At 50.1% G+C, this 24,491-nt stretch overlaps 1 protein-coding gene across 1 annotated transcript; it reads right to left on the bottom strand.

The window, feature by feature from the left end:
- Positions 1 to 10,676: 10,676 nt before the first annotated feature.
- Positions 10,677 to 23,354, bottom strand: LOC119092874 (protein Wnt-5b; the record flags this gene model as incomplete). Its single annotated transcript, XM_037215779.1, has 7 exons — positions 10,677 to 11,295; positions 11,859 to 12,026; positions 14,770 to 14,872; positions 17,478 to 17,589; positions 20,813 to 20,993; positions 22,080 to 22,209; positions 23,228 to 23,354. Coding segments are annotated over 7 exons (1,009 nt in total), but the record flags the coding sequence as incomplete, so codon positions are not given.
- Between the last annotated feature and the right edge of the window lie 1,137 nt (positions 23,355 to 24,491).

Below are 24,491 nucleotides of genomic sequence, written 5' to 3'. Positions count from 1 at the left end.
TCGTCGGCCGCCGCGGTTACGAGGGTCTTCCGATCGCGATATTAACGAGCGCCCTTCTGCTGACCTTCTGCTGAGCCAATGGACGCGGGCTGGGGCCGGGAGAACGTCTGGAAACGTCGCGATGCGTTGTAAGCATGTGTACCTTGTCGACCGATCCCCGCTCATTCAGTGACGAGTTCTCATGAATAAAATGCTTGATACACTATGTGTTCGCGGTCTTTGGCATAGCCACGTAGCCCGAAAGTGACACAAGCTTGCGGCGCACGTGCCGCGCCCGGAGGGAGGGACTAAATAACCGACATATTAATTAAGCAGACACGCTCGTTCTCCGAAACCTCTGATCAGATCACTTTAAAGTCTTCAATGGATTCAGCGTGGTGAGGTGAGCAGTGGGGTGGCAATATCGTGACCTAACTCAGGGGGCTACGCTCGACAAACGCGGGGGAAACTTAACAGTCAAACCAAACAGCTCAGATTTCGGAACGCACTGTTACCATGCAGCTGGTCGTGACCTTGGGTCGGTGCGGACGCAGTCCTCCGGTGCTCCTCCGACCGGCGTATGACCGACGTGACCTGGACAGCTCGCTGGGCAGGGCGGTTTTTAGTGAAAATTTGTGAGTATGGTGTAAGTGATCAGCACGACTGCTGTGGACCAGAGCACCGCGGAGAGTGCATCGCAGGCGGTTTCCATTGCGACGGATGAGATGCCGTCAAGACCGAAACAGAGGCGGCAAAGTCGGCACCCTCTGCGATCCAAAGTTTAGAGGATCAAACGGAAAAGGAAAGGCACCACATCCAGCGGCAATTGCTTTACTCCGCCCCAGATTATGAACGGTGGTATTGCAATCTTTATGGGAGGTAATCGAAGGGACTATACAAAAAAGTACATACAGACAAACGTGGAAGCAGCAGTTGACGCCAAGAGCAAAAAGCTCTCCCAAGTCGATGAGAAAACTGATTACCTGGAATCCACACGGTTTGAAAAAGAACAAGAGGCTGGTTCACTGACCGTCACATTAATGTCGGCACGCGTCAGGAGCCGTGTAATCGACGACGGCGGTAACGGAGCATGCATTTCACTGATAACCGTGTCACTTAGTCCATCCCGCAAGACGTTAAGTGGTAACCGTAACGCTTAAGTCCACAATTAAGATATCCAGGAGATGAGTTTGTCATACAACGCTGGAAAATGTCCATCGCTCTTATCATGAAGCTTGGCATAGCCTGGGCTTGAGTTGCGAGGAGAGACAAAATTGACTCGATCAGAAGCCAAAACCTGTGGGATTCAAGTTCGCGACGTACTTTGTTTGAGGGCACTTTGGTCACGGTGGATTCGTGATCAAACCCCGCTTCTCACTGGAAGCAACTTGATCGCGTGTTATAATCCATAAATGATGCTACTTTCGTAATTAGAAGTCAAACGGCAGACGATAAAAAAGTGAACGTTCAAAACTTGCGCTTACCTAATCCAGGTACTCCACGGCAAAAGGTGTCAAATAAGCCGGGTCATGTTGCTAAAAAGTCCAAAGGATGCAAAAATCGTGCATTTATATCCGCATAGAACCAACAAGAGTCAAGAGCTGCCCCGGAATATGAGCTTTCCTTTTAACGCACGGGTGCAGCTTCGTCTATTGCATCAGCTCTGAGCTGTAATTTTGGCTCGAGCAGTCAAGCATCTCAAGAAAACATGCGTCAGATTATCCAAGTACAAGCGATTAAGGCAACATTCGTTTAACAGGATTGCGTTCGGTCGAAAGATAAAGAAGAGAATAGGCCTGTTACAGAATTTGGCGAAACAAATTCAAAACAATAACGAACTGAAAACACTGAAAGGACCTCTCCTAGAACGCGATTCTGAGGATGAAAACTTAGCGCAAAATGCTCACGAGAGCAGTATGAAAAAAATGGGATAGGAAGGCTCAGACGATCAATGTCTACCGAACAAACTACTTTATCGTGGTTCGGACACAGAAACGTCTGAAGTTTAAGCGTGTAAATTTGCAACTCTTAAAAAGCGGACAGCAAGAGGGATAACACGATACATTTGTTTAAACACATGCTGTCAAGACAGGACCACAGCATGAACAATGTAGTATCACGACTGATTGACAGGCAAAAGGACATGTTTTTGGTGATGCTAGATTTTAAACCCACATTGGAGCAATGTCGAACGAATCACAAAACCCTGAAGATAGCAGCGCCATCTATAACCGGTTTGTTACGCGTGCCGCTAGGTGTTGGACAAAACGAGCCGCCAGCGATCAAAGGGGCGGCGATTCTCAAAACGAAACAAACTCACACTCGAGGCGACATATTGAAGCGTTCAACGTCACGGGTAGCTCACAAAAGAAGCGTTGCACGTCTTGGAACAATGGCCAGCTACGAATCACCTTTGCAATTAACTGTAAAAATTCCTCATACTTTTAGACAAGTGTGACCAGGCAGCCAGGCGCACAGCGAGAGCCTTGGCTAGTAGGAGGCACAGATTTGGCAAAAGGTGCTCTCATAGCTAAAGCCCCGCGCAAAAAAAAATCGCCGGGATGGACTATTTGTTAATGCAAGCATGTTCTGTTTGATATTTTTCATTTTTACCTCCTATAACTGAAATCAAAGCCAAAAGCTATCGCGAGACCAATTCCTCCTGAATCTTATGGCCTACGGACTGAAGAAATTGTGCGTTAAGCGAACGCATGAAATAAATCGCCCACTTTGTTCATTTTACAGTGGTTAAGTGGACTCTTCCTAAACTGATAAGCCTCAGAAGCTTTATCAGAACCTGTGTTTGGGCTGTACAAAGATATTAATGGTCCCGTAATTCTAGATCTAAATGGGTTAACATTGAGTGATAGCATGGCTAAGTCATAGTTGTCGGAAACTGCTTATTCAAGAACTCGATGCCAAGCGTTGCAGTCTTTATAGGCCGCGCGACGTCGGCCCCGTAGCTAATACTAAGTCTTGGCCGACGGGTGGGCGAAAATGATGTCGCATTTGAAAGAAAGAGCTTTGAACGCTTATGATACCGTGTCGTACATCTGGAAAACAGTCCGGGCTTATATTTCACCTGAGCGATTTTTAGATTGATGATAAGAACGGATTGGTTTCTACAGCACTGCGAAGTAGTGCCGAAATCTGGTGGTAGAACTGGAAGAGTAAGGGCAGAATCTCTACTTTTTGTGCTGCTGTAACTGCTAATCTGTACAAAGGACTGCCTCAAAGTTACCGAAAGGATACGCCTAGTCTCGTGTTGGGGGGGGGGGGATACGAATCAATTTTGAAAGACATTCGGAACCATTATTTTACGACGGTCGTTCTCGCGCGCACGGCGCCCGCCGCCTGGTATTAGGTGCAGTGGCTAACGTCGTTCAGTTTCACAACCCAGGCCATCGCTGTCTGTGCTCCCGAGGGTGCGGGTGCGCAAGCTCAAACCTTTTGATGTAATTTGTTTTATTAGCCGATTCTGCAATGGAACACACGTTCTCAGGCAAACATGGGATGGTCTTGTTCGTTTTTGAACTCATTTCGATCCACTCTATTTAACACTAATGAGACCCCTTATTTCTTTCCGCGGGAGGGTATCTTGGGAACAGCACCAGGTGTCGCATGATGGTTCCCATTCAAGGGCTGAAGGGCTATTCCGTCGCACCGCGGGGTGTCTTCCGGCCGTCATTCTGGTGACAAGGGTTGGGATCCCCTGGCCGATCCAGAGGCTCTTTAAGGGATACATCATATTACATTGGTTCCCTTTCTGACGCGAGAGGCCCTCTGACCCGTACAGTTGACCTCGGGTCGACGCAAGAATCCTCATTGACGCAACAACATCCCTGATCGCCTCAGGTGGTCCAATAATGATACGTAGACACCAATTTGGCTTAGCGGACCCATGTTAGAAACCGGTTTGAGGGCCCACTGTTCGGCACTGGGGGCCCTGACTGGCACAAGACTCATCCACTGTCCCAATGTATATGATCATCACAAGTTATCATGTTTTCTTTCATTGTCAGAGGTCCCCGACCAACGTAAGAGGCCCTCTGTCATTCGGAATCCCGTCCCTGTCCCTTTTGAGCAAATTTAAGCACTGTGGGCCCCTGAACGATATAGGAGCCCCGCATTCTTGCAGGGACCCCAACCACTGCAAATCTCGGACTCGGCCGCTTGGAAAATGGGGCCCGAGAGACCAAACCGACACGGAGTCTACTAGTCGGTGTTGGTGATCTCCGAGCGAAATAGAGGAACGCACTGTCTCAGGGACACCCGGTCGGCACAAGAGGCCCTCCAACTGACAGCTGAGGTCACGGTCTTTCGGGCGGAGTCCCTGATGTACCATACAGTCAGCCCTTTGGACGTTTCAATCTTCCAATCGAGCCCTTGATGCTTGGTCTCAAGAGACCCTTCGACCCCTCTTCGGGCCTCTAAAGGATTGCTTCTGGCCGACTGGGGGCCAGTTGTCGCCACAGGGTCCCTGTTGGGCACTGTGGCCCCTGATCGACACAGGAGCTCTTCATTAAATCAAGGACCTTTGACATTGCAAATCGCGAACCCCGACCTCGTTCCTGCTTGGGAAATGTGTCCCAAGGGGCTCAGAGTGACATGGAGCCGACTGTTTGGCTCCGCATCGAGGTCCTATATGATATTATAGGGAACCCTGATAAGAGGGTCCTTATAGAAGCCCTCTGATATTTCAGGTCACGGTACTACGGTTGGGGGCAAGGGGCTGGGCCCGAGTCCAATGGGGCCGCCCTTGAGGGGTCGCTCTCGAGGGGCCCTCCGGCCCTCTTCGGACCTCCTCAAAGCCTGTAACTGGCTGTGGGTCACTAGCAGACACATAACCCCCTGGTAGGCAATGTGGGCCTCTTACCGACATAACTGCTCCAACCACCGTTTCATGGACCCAGACCAATGCAGATCGTGGCCCCCAGCCATGCTCCTGCTTCGGAAATGGGGCCCCTCGGGTTCAGATTGACGGGGAGCTGTCTGTTCGGTGTTCGTGGTCTCTGGTTGACTTAGACACCTGTATTGTCTCAGGGATCCTCAAACGATGCAAGAGCACCTCCGATTGATATTTCGGATCACGACCCCACGGGCCGCGCTTCTTTATGTAACTTGCAGCCAGTCCTTCAGGCCCCTATGCCCTCCAACCGGGCCTTTGATAATCGGTTCCGTTGGTCCGCCCGGGCCTCTCTTCGGGCCCCATCGAACACTGCCCTTAGTCGGCTCGGGGCCCCTTGCAAGCATAGGATATGTTATTAGGTGCCGTGGGGCCCTGACAGATACAGCGGTCCCGACCAGTGTAAATCGCAGGCCCCGGCCTTACAGCTGTTTTGGAAAGTGGGCCCTCGGGCCTGTACCGAGCCGTCTCCACACCGGACCTGGACACCAGCCTGCTGGTCTCCTCTCGGGACCGGTCTGCCGCCGACGTCATGGGCCTGCCGATGTGAGCTCCGCTGGCCCCATTGAAGGGCTCTGTCAAACAGACGGCCGTCTCATCTGCTGTTGCTCCGAGGGCAGGGAAGGCGCTGCTGGTCCAAGGAAGCCAAGTGGCGCCGTCAGTCGCGGTCGCCGTAACACTAACAGTAGACAGAAAACGCACAAAAAAGCACTGCATGCCAAATACGTTTCATGGAAAAAATGACCCCCTATATAAATACGCTCTGCGAAATAGCCCTGGACGAGGGGCGTGCGTCAGCTGGTATTATTTCAAGATGTTATGAACTTCTTGACTGTTATATCAATCTTCTTGATGGCAAAATGCTGTAATTGCCTGTACGCTGCCTTCATGCTTCACATTCCACTTTGACCAATGAGAACGACGAAAATTTTAAGCATTTATTCAAGGTTTCGTTGAAAAAGCTTCACGCTGTAACATAACGCAGTCCACTTCGCGGAATGGAAAGCCCATTTCGTGGCTCTATGCGGTCCGCCGTCCAATAAAGGGAATGCTCCTCATTTGAAGATATTGAAGCAAGCATCATATATGATGAAGTAGACCCACTTATAGCTATTGGTATACTTTTGAGTGGAAAGACTACCCTGGACAAAAACTGCTATTTTTTTTTTAGTAAATATGCTGCTCAATACAGCATTATTTGTCTGCGTCATGGAACGTTTGTGTAATGTTGAGGCACTTCGAAACTAACCGTAAAAAATCGCCACTTACTTGTAGTACTCCAAACTCGTCGATAAATTGCAGCACGGGCCGGAGGTATTCGCTGATGAACCCAAGTTGGCTGCACCGAATATCATAATGTGCTGATATTTTGGCCCTTTCTTGTGCTGTTCTTGCACATTTATCCGTGAGTTTAGGATGTCTACTCGTGTTTAGATACTGGGTTCTGGCGTTATTATCAAGAAATTCGACAACGAGTTTTTTTCGTAAAACTAGCAAATGAAAAAAACATATCCAACTTTTTATATTGTATAGCACAAAATATGCTTTGTGATTGAAGCTTGCACAGGCTGTTCAATGTTGCTTGAGAGCTGATTGGGTCCGCTATGATTGGGAATGGCGCTAATGGATCTAGTTCTGAACCGTTGGACGATGATATTCGTCTGGCCTTGAACGCCGCCTGGCCTGTAGCGTGACAGAATTTGAATAACGTTGCTTTGGCGTCATGCATATCTGAATGGCCTCAAGATAGTCTGCACGATGAAGTATGCACATCTTCACGGGCGTATAGCTCAGAAACTAGATGGTTTTGGTTTTAAGAGGGGCACGGCTGATGCTGCACCGAAGAATGTTCAAAATAGCTGTTTCAGCTCAAAACTCCATACAAGTGTGAAACACTCCCTTTAACTGGTTTGCCCAATATCCCGCTCCCTTCACATAATGCCGTTTATGTTTCTTATTGGATGATGATGACGTGATATCCAACCTTTTCCGTAAGACGTGGTCATGACTCGCATCCGTTTGAAGGTGGCATACAAGGTGAACCGTTTGTTTTTGTGTATGCTCATAATGTTTACTTGATCTGAAGACACAAGATTGCTGTTGGTCGTGCACCTGGACATTCTGGCGTGGAGTGAGTACGGTGAGTGTGAGGTACAGGCTAATGAAAGTTCGAGACCGACACAACTTATGTTAACCTGACTCACAAAAAGGACTGGCACAAGCGAAGTCGTCACGAGTCTAACTATCACGCAGAACAACTAGAAATCTGCCACAGGGATCCGTCTGCTGCATCTGGATTACATCCATCCGTCTCCGACGCGCTTCGCCTTTTCAGGGAGCGCATTCTGCAAAGTACGCTGTGTTAAAGGGAGAGTCCAACATTTGTATGTGGTTTTGAACTGAGATAGCAATTTTGAAGATTGGACTCAGTGCAGACTATTGCCATTCCCTTTTTAAGACCGGCAACTCTCTTGCCTCCGAACCTGATGCCTGCGAACTTGTGCGGTCTATTTCGTGCGTACTATTTTAAGGTCACCCAGGCATGCATGTCGGTATTAAAACGTCACATGATTTCTGTCACTTTATTGGCCAGGTAATACTCAGGTATACCCTATCGAAAGTGTCAAGTGCAAAAGTTGTGCCTAGGAAAAAATATTTGATTTAGTCATGCCTGGCATGCGTCAGCACGATTTCTGGCATCAGCGGGCTTGAGTTGGTCGTCAACCAATGTAACGCGTTCGGTGCATGTTTTGAACGCCAGTCACGTCTTTGCCACATAATACAGAAATTTGGACATTATCAGTGGTTATGGCGGAAATGAGACTGGGAATCAAATAACTTAAAAATTGCGCCGCAACCGACTATGTGGACACAAGAAAAAATATAAAATCACAGACACATATGCAAGAAGACGAGTACGGGCCAAAATACGCGCATATAACAGTATTTGGGTTCTGCAAACATGCACCGATTTCAGATGCTAATCCACCTCATGTGGTAGATCAGCATGCTACCTTTCGATAGGTTGTAGTACCACAAGTGAGTCACCCCTCCGTTATAGTAGCAATTTTGCACGGCCAGTCTGGCAGTGACTCTGACGTCATATAAACGTCCCATGACGCAATTAAACGATGACGCATGGAGGAGCATATTTCCTAATGGTAAAATTGTGTTGTCTAGAGGAGTCTTAAACTTGAAACCATGACCATGGTTGTAAGTGCGCTTATTTCATCACATCCGATGTTTGCCTCATTGCCTGCAAAGGTGGCATCTTCCGTTTAAAGACACAAAATACTGGGATAGCAAATGTAAGAACACACTGCAAAGTACACTGAACATAGGCTTCATGCAGCTTTGTTTTCGATATAATCAATGGCTTTTTGGAGATTTGAATGCAACGTGCACATAAGAGCATTCTGCAAAACACACGGAGTTAATCGGAGTTAATACTATTCTAACCGCTGCATGTGTCAAATTTTTACATAAATTCAACCCGGTTCCGTTGTTGTTGACCGCCGGCAGCAGGTTCCGGGACAGGAAATCGCGACAAAAAACGCCCTACCCTTGTCGGGTATAGCCAGAGGGCGGGAAGGGCCAACACTGGCCAGCGCCGACTGCGCGTTACGCTCACATACAGCAGTGCGGCACGAACGGCAAACTGTGGTCCTGGGCAAGAGCCAGGCTTGTCATTGCCAGGGGCGGTGATATGACCTCTTCTCCCACGCGCTGCCACTGTCATCGGTTTCGAACAGGTACCAATTTACGTCGTGGATCGTCACAGAAGCACAGCTCGTTGCGTGCGCGCGTATTGTTCCGTCTGCGGTGCAATCGTCTGTTCTGTGCGCTGGCCTGTGGCGCTAAATGATTGCCGCAGTCGACGCGCCCCCTAAAAACCCCACATACTACCACTTCTCTTCAGTGTGCCTGCTTACAAATACAATGGCAGACAAAGATGCACACGCCGAATGGTGCTCTTGAAAAAAATGTCTACGCGGACGAAGTCTCGCTGTCAGTGCAACGACGGTGGCATTAGTGTTCACGCCTCACATGCGTCGATATCTCACAGTGGTTTCGTCCCCCTTACCCTGTGGCATTGTAGTCACCATTCCACCACCGGCAGCTCATGGCGTTATTTCTGTACCCTTTGCGTAGTGTTTTCGGAGTCAAGATGGGACTGTTTGATGCCTGTCCGTGGTTCGAATGGCGTCTTTTTCAATGTGCTAGAGACTATTTTCAGTTTCTTACAAGATTCGTGTAGTCACAGGTACGGAAAGGATTGACTTACTGCACAAGCTGAATTGTAATGTAATCCTTAAATGCATTCACACTGAGCTGTTTACCAAATGAGGGTTATAGTGTGGAGATTGAATTATGAACCATCCCAACTTTGTGATTCAGTCCGGACTGTAGCTATTTGTCATTCACAAAGCCCCTTCTCCTCCACTTCAAAATCCTTCTATCGCTAGAAGCATGTGAAGCACGTCGCGCAGATGGATCGAACTTGTTCCGCTCCACGATCTTGTCTGATAGGCTAGGATGCTCAATATTTTCGCGTGATTTAACAGTTGCTTGGTCTGCACTTTTTCTCGACGAATTAGCCCTTTTTTGTTCAAAACACCCACGTCTGAGGAGACAGTATTCCTGTAATCATTCATTCGTAGTGCGCAATCATCGTACCATGCATCGAAGCCGCCTGCCTTAATCTACGCCGGGAATGCACATCACGTGTCCATATATCACGTACCGCGCTTCACAACTGCATCTAAGCTGTTATAATACAATGAGTGCGTGCCTTGTTATGCCCAAAATGAGATTACAAGAATGAGTGCCGCAAGTTTTGATGTCCTTCCAAAGACGAATTACGGATTGGATTGAAATGATGTGTACAAGGATTGATTGAGTATCGGCTTGAAATGGTTTTAAAAGGGTTGCGTCCATCTGCATTGACTTCCAGTGCTCAGCACAGTGTTTAATGTCTTGTAAAAACAGTCTATTTTTGCGCTGAACTGTTCCGTTCAAGAACTTATCTATCCAACCATCCGACAGACAATTATCGGTCCATCAAAACAGACGGTGATCGACGAAACACGCAGCGCCCGTTCGCGAGCTGTGCGGCGGCTGCCCTGTTCAGCGGGCAGCGCGCCGCTGCTCGGGCAGCTCGGCGCGGGCAGATCACCGTTGCAGACAGCCGCTGCCGGTCCAGGCCACGGCTGCCGACCGGCTGATTAATTATCGGGCGATACTATCGGCAGTGCTGCACGCACGGCCCGCGGCCACCGGCCGGCCGGCACCGCATCTCGCCGGAGAGGCCGCCGGCGCAGGCCGGACTGGCCCCGGCTGAGTCGGTACGGCCGGCGGGCCGACGCTCAGGGTCCAGTGCCGTGTCCGCGCTGTCGGAGCGGGTGCAGTTATGTCGAGATGCCGGCTTAGGCATGTGCCGCGCGCTTCGTGAGTTCAGCTCGTGTGTTGTAGGGACCTCCGGTAATTTCAGGTAGAATGCAGAATACAAATAACCCACGTGGATTGGGTGGGCTTTTAGTTCTTTTGATTGCTTGTGCTTGATTTACCGTTGAAGGTGCATGTGCAGTGAACGCATTGAATTGAATTGAATCCCAAAGCAAAACAACAAAAGCAGATGGCAAACAACGGATGGCAAAATGCCTACCAGCGACACTTAATAGAATCTCTCTCACAACTGGGGCGAAGCCGCCTGGATCAGGCTGATGATTGATCCTAGTGTTGGGAACAAGAAACAGGTCGTCGTTCCATTTGAGTTCAAAGATGGATGTATTTGCGACACGCCGGCACGCGGCAGCACAACAGCAGCCGTCCCACAACGGGTGAACCGGATCGGACCTGATGACAAATCAACAAGCCTCTTGAACAACACATGCCAGCCGAACGCCAATAAACACGACAGGCATCGGGATGGGCTCGGTCGGTGTGCAGAAGTTGCACGCGCAACATACGGAAAGCACGTTAGTGCATGTCCAAGTCCAGTATCAACCATGCCCATGTGTCGCCTGGCTCAGATCTGCGCGCCAGCTTCCCAGTCAGGTCATGTGGTCACCAGGTACAAGCGCAGCTCACTTGTTCACATCCAGGGGTCAAGTGGGTGCATCTTAAAAAGTTGGTAACATCCTTCATACCAACATTTACCGCAACGTTTCATCTAAACTGCGGTCGGGTTTGAACCCACATTGTGCACAGGCTCGTAGGTGTTCATTTGCACGTGTGCACCGTCTTTTGCCGGACACATGTTTGGCACTGAACCTTGCAGCACCAGACGAACTTGCACTGGCAGCGTTCATTGACGGTGATGCGCTGGGTGTTGTAGCCCCGGCCACAACAGAGCAGTCCGCAGCCGTCGGTGCCTTTTGAAGTTCGCTCACACGCGCGACCAGTTGTTCCTGCGGAACGGTGAGTTGCATGGACAGCTATTCTCCCCGCATGGCTTGCAAAAGGCGAGCACATAAATGACAAAACCGACGTGATGGCCTTGCGGCTGTCACAAAACAGCGATTGCTACGGGAAATTCCGACTGGTTTCACGGTCGAAAATTCCCCAGATGTCCATTGTCTGCTGGCAATGCCGAGGGTCAAAATAACTAATTTCGTCGAAATGCTTTTCATGACTCGGCGTCGCCCTTGACAGACATGGCTTGCGGCCGGTGATGGGGGCCGCGCTAAAGGTCAAGCAACGTCAGAGAGCAGGACGGCCGCGCCGTGCATTGCGACGCGTTAAACCTTTGCCACCAAATCCTGTCGTTGACCTGGAACTAAACTATCGGATGGTAGGTGTCAGGGCTCACGCAACAAGCATATTGACAGGCACTACTTAACGTGATCTCAAATCCCAGAAATCCACCCATACAATAAGCTTCCGAGCAAATCTAAAAAGCGCGCCTCGGCATCAGAGCACAAGTGCCCTGTCTCGCGACGTGTCTGAACCTCCTGCAGAGGTCACCACTGACCAGACGATCCGAGCGCTTCGTTCCTCCTGCAGTAGTCCGGACTCTCCTGGATGTAGACCAGATCGTTGGCGGTCGGCCTCCTGTACCGGCGGTTTTTGACGCGCAGCCGGCCGCGGCGAGTGACCTTGACCTCCGTCGCTCCGTCGTACTTGTCCTTCAGCGTGTCACCTGATGACCCAGTCGACATCGGCTTGAATCGGCATGTCACGCCCAGCATCGGTTGCCCTTCTGGACGGCCAAGTGCCAGAAGGCCTTTGAAGGCTCAGGAGGCCGGCGTGCTGTCCGGCATTGACTGACCGCGTGTGGTCAGCGTTGTGTTTCACGCCCCCGGGCTTGAAAACACCCATAGAATGTCATATTTACGGTGGGAAGAGTACTGCGTGGAGGGAATGGTGCAGGTTGCTCATGAAGGTGGCTGCTCATGCATGCTCATTGGTAAAAATATACAGCGGTGTATTTTGGGCCTTTGCCAGATGCGCAGTTCGCAACTGTGATGTCCCGGAATTACACTGGAATGATAACAACTTCTGGTTAATAGCGTGTACCCTAACCGAAATGTGGATAATGAGAGCCGTGACATCCTTTGCAACTTAACTGAAAGGAGTCTACAACAGAAATGAGCGAGCACCATCAAACTCCACTGCAAAAACCAAACGTTAGCTGCATATAAATCGATTAAGGGATCCTTCGCAAAATCATAAAATCAACGTCACTAGTCTCAACAACGATGACCGAATGCAACGCGTGATATACTACAAGGCTAACGAGGTGTTCAACACAATCATAAAAACAGCCCAAATGATGACAAACAACTAAGGCATGCCGCTCTCACTTATGAATGGCAACGCCCAAACGCAGATTTTTGGCTTCGTGGCGTAAGTTGCACTGACATGATAATAACAACCCTATTAAGACGTTTAACCATGCATTTTCAGGAGGTGCTCCTAAAAATCACCTCCAGGAAACACTAACGATGCCTAATGCGTTAAACCGTTCCAGCAAACACCAGAGTACTAGCCTCTTGTCATGACCATGGTTGGCTTCCCCCTTTGGGGCATTAGAGAAAGCCACCCAACCACGAACATTCAAAGTCATGAACAACTCTTGCGTTCAATGGAGCAGTATACTGGCCGGTGAGGACTGCTCCCCAACCCCTTATCTGTCTCCTATCTGCGACTTGTATTAACATGGTTTTCCAATGATAGTGCTGTGGTGAAGAGCTTTTGCATGTCAAGGGTTATCGTGTTCTTTTTCAAATGTTTGTAAGGCTGACAAACAGTAAGCTGCAAAATTTTCAACAAAAAAGTTTCAAAATTCGCGTTGCCTGACTCTAAAAATGTATCTCTAAAACAAAGTCAAGGTAAAAGTGTATGCTTATGATAGCTGCAATGTCGACTGAATATATGCATATCATATGTGATTTACCAGACAAAATTCAATGTTTAACGCGAAGGTTCGAAAGGCTGAGAAAAGGTTGATAGCGGAGATTTAGGCCTTGATATCCGAAAGGTGTCACACCTTGAAGGTTAATAGCTCCGGAAATTTTCGACATCAAACACTGAACCAAGTTGGAACAAAACGGCGTTAAGGTAATTTTCACCGTCACAAGCGCCACGGCCAGTGCATACATACCGAACTACAGCGTGTATTTCAACTGCCCCCCCCCCCCTTCGTCCCACATGCGCTTCACTGAGCTCAGTTCGTCACAGGACCTGTCTCACGATTGCAAGACCTGCATCACCGCCGGGGTGCACGTGTCGGACTGGATCCACTCATGCGTCGCTCGGACTTGCGGCTTCAGATTTTTAAGGCCTGTGGGCGGCTTTTGGTGGACTTGGTCCTTCAGATACCCACAAAGGAAAAATTTGGGGGTGTTCAATCGAAGCAGCGCGCAGGCCAGGGAATCGCCGTCTTCTTGGAGATAACACGACCTCCAGTCAAAGCCAGCTAGAAGCTTACCTGTCAACGTGAATATCGCTCTCTTTGAAACCAAGCTGGCTGGATAAGGATTTTTAAGTTTTCTCGTAGTCAGTATGGTATTTTTTGCCTGGAGATAGCTGTGAACGTCTTTTTTGTTCCGTGCAAATCCAGAACATGCCGCAGAAATCTCCGTACGGGCTAATCCGTAGTTCTCCCTCAGCGTGGTTAATTCTCTGGAGCGATTTTCTTGTGTTGGCGGTGGCGAACGTCATTCCAGGATTTTTTAACATTCCAGATAGCTATCACAGAATATCTGGCGGCCGAACGCGGACAAATTTTCACATCTATTTTCTCGTATCAATTTCACGTGACGTGCAAAATATGTGTTACGTTTTGCGCAGATGAGAAAGAAACGTGGTACCTTTTCACGAGACGTCCCGTATATGCGCTGATGTTGCTTTCTGAAGCACTCCCCACCAAAGGCAGGGCTTCAGGCCCCAAGCCCTCAGGGAGGGGCTTAACACTAACTAGGCCCCTCAGCTTTGATAAGTAGGCCAACTCCGCGGTGAAGCCCGATTTGGGGTATGTAAGGTCGTGTTCCGCTTGCTCGCGGACCCCTTAACAAGGTGCACGTGACGCGACCTCTCCCTAGAGCGAAACAGAACGCCGACTGCTCCTCCCCCTTCCGACAAGGCCGGACTCTCGTTCTCATAGTACGTTAGCTCCCACTGATCTACCAGTGAGGCGAAGTGGACGTTGGTACATCCCAAACGAGCAGACTGAATTTCAACCTGTCAGGAAAGACACCAGAGTCCAGTCCGCTCGGGGCAGGGTGTTGTAGCTGGAATTCCTACGAAACGCCAGCGTCGAACAATGACAAACCGACGCAAAGCCTCCGAGAACATGACCTGTCAAGCCCACCTGACCCAGAGGTCAGAGGTCCCCAGAGCCGCGCGCGTGACAATGTTTCCTCCGCTCCGGTCACACTCACCGACTTCTCTGAAGGCGGGCAGCCGCTGCCAGCAGGTCACGGTGGAGCAGGAGCCCGATACGCCGTGACACTTGCAGTTGACCTTCGTCAGGTTGATGACCGCCTGCAGATGATACACGGTGAACGAATGAGTTCCGCTGGAAATTCCGAGCAAGCTACAGCGCTCATTGCCTGTGGTCAAACATGTGTGGCCCATGTCATAGTAGGATTGCGTGATCCTGGTTATTTATGTGCCTGGCTGGTAGAGATGATCCCTAATTGGCTTTTTCCATCCTGGCGAGTGAAACACAACTTGATCCTCTTGGAAAAGGACATAATCCTTATGGAAGGTTAATGGCATAAGTTAGATGTCCCCAAGCAAGCGGTCGTTTTATTTGATATGGGATGTTTGCAGGTCACGTTTTTCCATCCCAGATCATGATGGAGTGTAGTCTTTGTTCTTGAGTGATTTTAGGCTGCTTTAAGGCATTTTTCACTTCCAGAATGAATAAAAAACAGCAGACACTATAATACCACCGCCCCACAAACACACGCTCAGACTCGCGCCAATATAAACGAGTACATGCCGCTCTCATGGCTGCAGTCTTCCGAAGCACACTGAGCCTATGAGGGAATGTGAAGCACACGGCCTCGTAAATTTGAATGCGAAACTCTCGGTACGTTGGGGCTAAACCCATTTCTTACCACGTTTGTTCTCGTGTAAACCGGAGTTCCGAGCGGCATTACTTTATGAAAGCCCCAGCTAATTTCCATCAACATCTGTTTCCTCGCCCACTGCCCCGGCTTAAGCCGCGCACATTCTCTGATCCTGTACAAGGAGCGACGATGGGTGACAATGCCTCCAAGAACAACATGTCTAGTCCCCATGTACACACGCGGAAAACAAAATGGTCTATACAGCTTCCGATTGCATGCTTTTAGGGGCGCAGTTTCCTATTCAGTCAGGGGGGGGGGGGGGGCTTCAGTCCCCTGTCCCGCAATTTGAGCTTTAGCATCCCCCTGACTTTGGGAAGAAAGTGGGCAAAACCCATGTTGAGAACTGTTTGTTGGCATATTCTGGGGGCAGGTTGGGTAATTTTTCGCTGTTGAGCTCCAACTCATTTTGCAAAACTACACCCCCATGTGTTGTTATGCATTTATTGGGATTAGAACGCGAGCCACTTACCCAGAAGCATGAAGATAAGTGGCATACTAAACACACGTCCATCGTTGGGTTCTCACGTTTACAACTCCTTAAACGATGAGCTAGACAATACGAGGAGCGTAAACATTGCGATTATGTTCAGAAAACACAACATCCATTCCCATCTAATCACTTTATTGGCGCGATAGCATCTGGACTCATTATCGCACCATTACCGCACTGATTGAGAGATTTTACGACTGGCGGAATATCCGGTAGTAAAAATATAAATACACCAAACATACCAAGCCCAGAGATCGTCGTAAACTGGCTATGGCAGCACTAAAAGCATGAGAGCGTGAGACCAGGCAAAGCGCGATAAGTTTCCTGCTCTTTCAACACCTGTCTTCCCTGACACCTGACCCGGAACTGCAACTTGGCGTCTGACCCGGAACACGTGACCTGACTTCTGACTCGGGACAACGTGCATCCGCATAACGTGCATAGACGGAGTGAAGTCATCCGCTTGGGCTTTTTACTAACGGCCACCGCTATCTGGATTGGGTCGACGAGATGCACGAGGCTCTATAGCAGCACCTCTGAATGAGCATCGGCAAGGCTATGCCTTATTAATGCTGCTGAACACGAACCCGGCGCACCTGCGGCATTCGCGATCGCCGACATCGTTGAGGCCGAATGACCACTCCCGAGAATGCCCGCAAAAAGCGGATCGCTGCCCGTTGTACTCGCCGTTAATCATTCAGAGCGTGCCAGTGACTTCCTCCTGGCTAGAGTCGATCGGGGAGCAGCTGGCATGACAGGATGTGATTTGTGGCGTTTGAAATGAAAACGTATGATTAAGTACATCCTTGCGTGCGTTTCGCAGAAGGATGCACGGCCGCATACGCCCTTACGACGGCAAGAGGCCGCTGGGTTATTCCATGGAAGATCGGCACGGACATGCACTCGAGCGTGCTCGGCTGCGGAAGAGTTGTTGGTGATACGCAAAGTCTATTTTCTGCATCCAAACATCTGAGATATATCATCATTTTTAAAGACATAATTCAAAGTCAGTCGCATTCATTCATTTCAAGCGGTTTAGGTGTGACGATATCTGAAGCATAAAAAGATGTTGAAGGTTATAAACATAACTATTTACATTCAAATTTGCACGTTTGGAGGTGGCCAAGCGTGGTAATGACTGATCAAGAGTCCGATGGAAGAATGCCGCACAAACAGTAATTTTGACCGGAAAACATAAGTTATTGATAAGTAACAACTTGATAAGGCTGAACATGCAGTCCGAGCAGAAGTCTGCTTACTTAGATGCATACACCTGCAGTTCAATTTATATCTCAAGTGTGGCTCATTTCCTGTAACGGCGAGCAAAACATAGATGCCACAATCAAGGGATCACCATGACGCGACTGCCCCACGCACAACCCTTCCTCAGTCGGGGGACGGGCTGCAGCTATAACGTCAAGCAGCCAGAAGACGACACGCCGGCACCAGCCGCACCACCCACGCCACCGAGGGCGGCACGCTCCCGGGCGCCCCGGCTGCCGCCGGGCCGATCGGCACTCACGCGCCGGCCGGCCTCGTTGTTGTGCAGGTTCATGAGGGCGCGGCCCCGCCGCAGCGAGCCGGCCCCGCGCTGACGCTCGCGCTCACGGATGTCGACGAAACCCTTGGTGAACCTGGCGGCGCAGTGACAGAGAGGCGGGATCAGTTCGATATGCGTTGGGGCTTAGGTATGCCTGAGCCGCCGCAGAGGCATGGGAATCGTTCGGAGACATGTTCTGCGGTGTTGGCGGATATCCCATAGCAACGCATCCCGAGAAAAAAACAAGAGTGTTCTTAGTTGCGCGGCTCTGTGGCAGTTATAATCATGGTTTTACGATCGCAGATGTAGTAGGCACAGCGCACACGAATGACTTCTTTGTACCAGCGCTTATACAAACAGACACAGCGAGCCTAGTTACATTTCCGGAAACTGTTCCAGGGCTATGTTGCGCATTTCACAACGTACACATCTTTACTCTCATCCAGACGTGGATTAAAGACCTAGTCGATTCGCAAAGGAATCGTAACGGCCATGCCCTATCGCACACGCATACCAATGCATCCCCTATCAAGATCGAATTCCAAGCCTGTTCCGGTTATCAGCTACCTACATGATATGCGTGTCACATTAACATCGCCTTTTCATTGCGGCTCACATCAAACCAGTTCTGGACAGCCGCAACGACATACTCAAGCAGCGACACTGGAATAGCAAACACGAGCGGCACACATACTGAAGTCCTTTAAAACATTGGCATTCGCGGCCGTTGCACGCGCATTCTGCTTCGCCTGCCGCGGCACGCATGCAAGCGCGCATACTAAGATGAGCGATAAGATCGGGACCAGTGACGTCATCGCTACGGCTTCGCGGCGTGCTCGGGGCTCCACTCTACCATTGGCTGTCGTTGCCAACGATGCATTAGTGATGTAAAATGAGAAGAAAAAAAACGCTGAACCAGCAGAATAAACGTCCGGTGAGATGGCTTCACCGGCTGAAAAATGCATTACAAATTAGGTAACTTCACTTGACGTTGGGAGTCAACAAAGGAAAGTTGAGGAAGATCCTGTCAGGCCTATTTCCCCTGCCCGGCCTTAGAGAGATCATTCAGGAATGCCCCGCAGGAGAGCAATGAGCGACACCTGAGTGGGTACGGGACTGCCGTGTCACGTCCGAGGTCAGGTCACCGTGTCGCGCTGTGGGACGCTGTCTGTGGTATGCGCAAACTGCTCGGCGTCCTCCAATCGCTTATTTGTGTTTGATTGTGACCAAATCGCCATTAAACGTTTTTACCAAGGATTAACGAAGCTATTTATCAGCAGAATGCACTTGTGAGTTGTTGCGAAATATGAACGCCGAGCAATCAACAGAAGACGCTGGGTAGCTCAGTCTGCGCCCCACCCCCCACCCTGGCTCAGGCGGTGGGCAATGGCAGCCGGCTGACCAGCCGTGACACAGAAGCTGCCAGCAGGGGAACAGTGGCAGCCGGCTGACCAGCCCTGACGTAGTGGCCGCCAGCAGGGGAGCAGTGGCTGCTGGCCGACCAGCCCTGACGCAGTGGCTGCCGGCAGGTTCGGCCCCAGCTCAGTGACTCGGCAGCAGTCGTGGCCCCGATAGCGGCTTGTGATTGCCAGTAGGCGTCCGTCCAGAAGTGACTCGACTTCGAGTGGGCTCGGTTCAAGACGGTAGCTATAAGAGACAGCGACAATTGGCGGCACACGGGTACACACGGGTTCATCAACAATAGCATACCATAACATATCACACATTAACATCTTAACATGTTAATGGCACACACGTCATTCCACGCATTTGTGCTTGTAAGTTCATACGCGGCATTAACGCGGTAACCGAAAAGATGTCAATATAACTTTTGACCAGGAATTATTCAACATCTCAAAGACTTTTAGCACAAACACCTATTTTACCTAGCATGACAAAGGGCAAACATTCGGAAAGCTCCTCGCTTGTGTATGCCCTGACACCGCGGAAAAGGAGGTGGGACGGATGCTGCAGCGTTTACTGATACTTCTTCAAAGTTCGGTGATGAGACATTACCTCGTTGCAGAGTTACATGAAAAATTAATTACAATGCATAATGCCATAATGCCATTACAATGTCCCATGCAGTTTACAATTTATTTGCTTGAAAACTGTCTGGCTGTGAACTTGCCCAACCTCGGTAATTGTAATCGAAGACAAGACAAATATGGAGAAAACATAATACAACAGCCTCGGGAGTTGTAGACGAAGACAGAATACAGCTCTCAATAATTCAGATTATCGCAGTCAAGACCAAAGCAAAATATTGCAAAGATGTAAATATTTGCTTGGGTTTATTGATGGAAACAAACTGTGCATAGTTTGTACGGTTTTCATGGCTCAATTTGTATCTATTTAGGCCACCATGTCTTATATTGGAGTCAGGTTACGAGACAATGACACTGATCGGTTTCCGGTCGGTCGCTGGCGAAGCGGCGATACAGGACGGCTCTGAAATCCGTTAGCGAGCTGGACCGATACTTAAGCATGCACAGCGGAGTTGCTTTGCCGACTTCTTATGCTCAAACCTGACACACGTCCTTAAAACGTCCCAAAACGGGTGCATCTGTGGTCTACGCACGAGGGCGCGTAGTCGTATGCACACATTGACTCACACTGTTGTCTACGCGAGTGTCCTTTTTCTCCCTGGTAAGCTAGTTTATTAGTAATTAGTATCTCCTCCAGATAACAATATGCTAGTTTCGTGTTGGCACGGCGCCAACTCGTCGAGATCTGAACCCAGCCTTAACCCGCGTTTTGCCTCGTCTCACCCGACCGCGTACATGCGAATGCGTAGCAATTTATGAGGCACAACGTTTAAGGCGATAAGCTTGTTTCTGAAAACTGCATACATCTGCATCAGTGGTCACAAAAGTATCGTCTTCTGGAACGCATGGAAATTGGGCGCGGCAAAGCCACTTAAGTTGAACATGTTCTTAAAGTTCAAGTACGACATAACTGGCCTGCGGCTTCATCCGCAATGATCGGAACGATGTAGTGGTCGCAACAACATGCAGTTGGCAACGTGTGTTGCCAACTCCCTTGTAGTCACCGAACGCCAAGAGCAACGTTTGTAGTTGAAGTGTCTTTGCTTGTAGCTTTTCGTGCCTAGTGATGAATAATCCGCCGTTTTCTGGGCAGTGTCCAATCCAGTCAAACTGCTAATAAAGCTCAAATGATTCTTTTGATACAGGTAATGAGCACCACACAAACTGCAGAAAAGTCGATCTTGTACACAGCTGCTCTTCTCCTAAACTGATGAACGCAATCCGATATCAGTCAGACACAGTCAGTCAGAGTGCGCAGCGCGGACTGACCTGTATCCGTATCGGATGTTGTCGCCGCAGCCGCCCCAGGTCCAGTCGGGGTCAAGGTCAGCCGGTCGTGCTGACCGGGAGCAGCCGCAGGAGGCCAGCTGGCCGTCCCGACAGGCGCGTGACACCGACATCACCACACCGGCGGCTGCGATCGAGTGCGCGAACGCCGCCTCCCGGGACGCTGCCGGAGATCAGGTCAGATTAGGTCAGGTCACCACACCGGCGGCCGCGATCGAGTGCGCGAACGCCGCCTCCCGGGACGCTGCCGGAGATCAGGTCAGATTAGGTCAGGTCACCACACCGGCGGCTGCGATCGAGTGCACGAACGCCGCCTCCCGGGACGCTGCCGGAGATCAGGTCAGGTCAGGTCAGGTCACCACACCGTCGGCTGCGATCGAGTGCGCGAAAGCCGCCTCCCGGGACGCTGCCGGAGATCAAGTCAGGTCAGATCAGGTCACCACACCGTCGGCTGCGATCGAGTGCGCGAACGCCGCCTCCCGGGACGCTGCCGGAAATCAGGTCAGATTAGGTCAGGTCACCACACCGGCGGCCGCGATCGAGTGCGCGAACGCCGCCTCCCGGGACGCTGCCGGAAATCAGGTCAGATTAGGTCAGGTCACCACACCGGCGGCTGCGATCGAGTGCACGAACGCCGCCTCCCGGGACGCTGCCGGAGATCAGGTCAGATCAGATCAGGTCACCACACCGGCGGCTGTGATCGAGTGCGCGAACGCTGCCTCCAAGAACGACGCCAGAGGTAGAGTCAACTGCCACAGAGAAGAGAAGCGCATGCCATATATGCCTATTAATACTCATTCATATGGACAGGGCTGTGTGACACAAACGATCGTAACTTTTGTACTTAAAGTGGTATGGTCGCGAATTCCATTTCAAGCTACAATACATCACATCAAGTTACGTAGCATAAACATAAAAGGTGTCATTTGTTTCCGACCCGATCGTACACCGAGCTAAGCTTGTTCGTCCAAGATACGACACATACCATTTTGCCTTTGGCACGACAGATGCTAGGACAAGCCAAGGGTATCAAGTGGGCTAACAACAGCCCCAGGAGAAATTCACAGGTGTTTTCAGATCATTCAATCACTTGGAATGACTTGATCCAACGGAAAACGGTTTTGTCAGTTCTACACAGGGCGCTAAAATACGTGTCTCACAAGCTCATGCCGGACAACTGGGCTGGACAGGGAAGAGCGACACGGGCGGGCATGGGTCGACGCGCCGCCCCGCAGAGACTGCCACTCACGGATCTGCAGGACGGGTCCGAAGACGGACGAGTCGTCGACGGTGGAGCAGTTCCAGCGGCTGCTGCTGAACTGGTGCTGACACTCGGCGATGCCTGCCCGGGCGCCGCGGCCCACGCTCCGCATGTGGTCCTGCGGGCAGGGGCGCGCCCCCGGCACACTCAGTCGGCGCCCCCACCCTCCACCCCGGCTCCGGCAGGGGAGCAGTGGCAGCCGGTTGACCAGCCGTGACAAAGTGGCTACCAACAGAGAGAGAGAGGGGGGGGGGCAATGGTAGCCGGCTGACGTGACTGAGCTGGAGCCAAAGCTGCCGGTATCAGGTCCGGCTCCAGCTCAGTGATTCAGCAGCAGTCGTGGTTCTGATAGCGGCTTGTGATTGCCAGTAGGCGTCCCTGCAGTAGTGACTCGACTTCGAGTGGGTACGGCTCAGACCGGTAGCTTTAATAGACATGAGGAATTGGCGGCACACGCGTTCGGTTTTGCAGTTACCTTGTCCAACTCGAAGACTGGAGGTGCCCTGCGTGTGTTAGATTTTAATTAATGCAACCAATTGAACAATTGTGAGCGACTCTGCCTTCTCTTCTGCCAATGACGGAGTCTAGACGATGGATTGGACTTACCAAGTAGCATGACCGCTCCTAATTCTTACGATGCCTTTCTTTTTCCAGACGCTCTCAATTCCTGTTGCAATTTGTATGCCAAGCCCTAGCTTCAGCATGGGTCACCAAGGTTCCGGAACAGCAAAAGGTCATAAAAATGGCATTTTCCCCACGGGGGAGCCGTTATAAAAGCTTGGAGGAAACGTCACGAGTCTGTGTGCGCCAGACAAAAGGTTTTGGTACACCCAAATCCGAAAGGAATTTTGGGGGTTTTGCGCTTATTATAGAATAATTGCAGCGGAGCATTCTGCTAACAATTGCACGACCCATAGCGAGCGTGTGAAGATGGCAACCAGTGTTCACAACTATTTCACCAGCGCGTCAGTTTATCAGCGAATCATGTTTTCATTATCATTAGGGAAAAATTTGTATGGGCTGACTGATGGAGCTGGCACAGCTTCCTCTGCTCCGGGTTGAGGCCCTGTATCTACTGACCTGACGGAACTGGCACAGCTTCCTCTGCTCCGGACTGAGGCCCTGTATCTACTGACCTGACGGAGCTGGCACAGCTTCCTCTGCCCCGGACTGAGGCCCCGTATTTGGCCGCACAGAGGGGACGTCCCCACCATGTAGATCTGCGGGTTCCTCCAAACGTCCAGACCTTGCATCCCGAGGTTCCTGGAACAAACGGTGACATGTGTTAAGTAAACAAGGCATACCGTACTTATTCACTGTTGCTCAATTAGTGAAGGGTCGGCCACAGACCGATTCGTGGTAGGCATGTGGGCCACGGCCAAGAGACCCCGCTTACGTGGCTCGTCTTTGGTCGTCCGTTGGCTCCTGTTTAAGACAGCCAGCCTGAGGCAGGGCAGCCGCAGCATAAGTATTTACAGCGCAGACGTAGCATAAGCCTGGTACGTCCAAACCTTTCGGAAAAATCCTTTTAATTGATCTGGCTCTACTGAAATTGTGGTGTCAGTGTCCTTTCAACATCGTTATAAAAACTCCAATCGCAAAATTATCCCTGCAACACATGATAAAATAATAATAAAAATATAAAAAGACAAGTTTGGGAAGTGTGCAAATGTTGCAATGATACCAAATTGTTGTGAAAGTTTGATTATTTTAAACAGAGGCCAACTGATTTCGCTAAACGGAAGACGATGCGACCACAGCCTCCCCAATGGCGCTATCAATGCGATAATAATCACTTCAAATCGTATGATAATCCTTAAGAATCATGTGATGATTTGACTCGATGATTTGATGTGATTGCATGTGGCCAGCGTTTGCGTGAACACCTTCGTTATTTCAGTCCTAAAAAAGTATCATTCATTCCTTTGGTAATGAAGGCCTTCATATCAGACGTCTTCTTTACATCCCCTTCTCCTTCCTTACAGCCCGCAACACCACCGAAAGTGAAAAACAGCATAATTGTGAAAGCTTAACCCACAAAATGCCATAATTACGATCTCGCATGGTCAGCAATGTTCCGTACAATGGCGAGGCAAAACTGCATCACACATCAAGGCCAAGGGGCGCGAAAAGATAAAGTCGACGGTTGATTCGTCGTCAAAGTGACCAAAGTTAACATTTTTACACGACACGTAAGTGTGACGTTTACATGTTAATGGAATATGCTTTAAGTTTGTTTAGCACAGTGCAAATGTAATGAATCTGAATCATTTGGTCATGAACCAAGCGCTTCCTCTCAAAATGGGGTGTTTTGAAACAGTTAGGGTGTATCTACTAAACAAATTTTCGGGCACGGTGCATGAGCGCATCTAAAGCCCCGAAAAAAGAACACCACCAAGA

This window comes from Pollicipes pollicipes, unplaced genomic scaffold, assembly GCF_011947565.3.
Source record: "Pollicipes pollicipes isolate AB1234 unplaced genomic scaffold, Ppol_2.1 Scaffold_3544;HRSCAF=4165_pilon_pilon_pilon, whole genome shotgun sequence".
NCBI classification, from domain to species: domain Eukaryota; kingdom Metazoa; phylum Arthropoda; class Thecostraca; order Pollicipedomorpha; family Pollicipedidae; genus Pollicipes; species Pollicipes pollicipes.
This window is presented reverse-complemented; position numbering and strand designations above follow the sequence as displayed.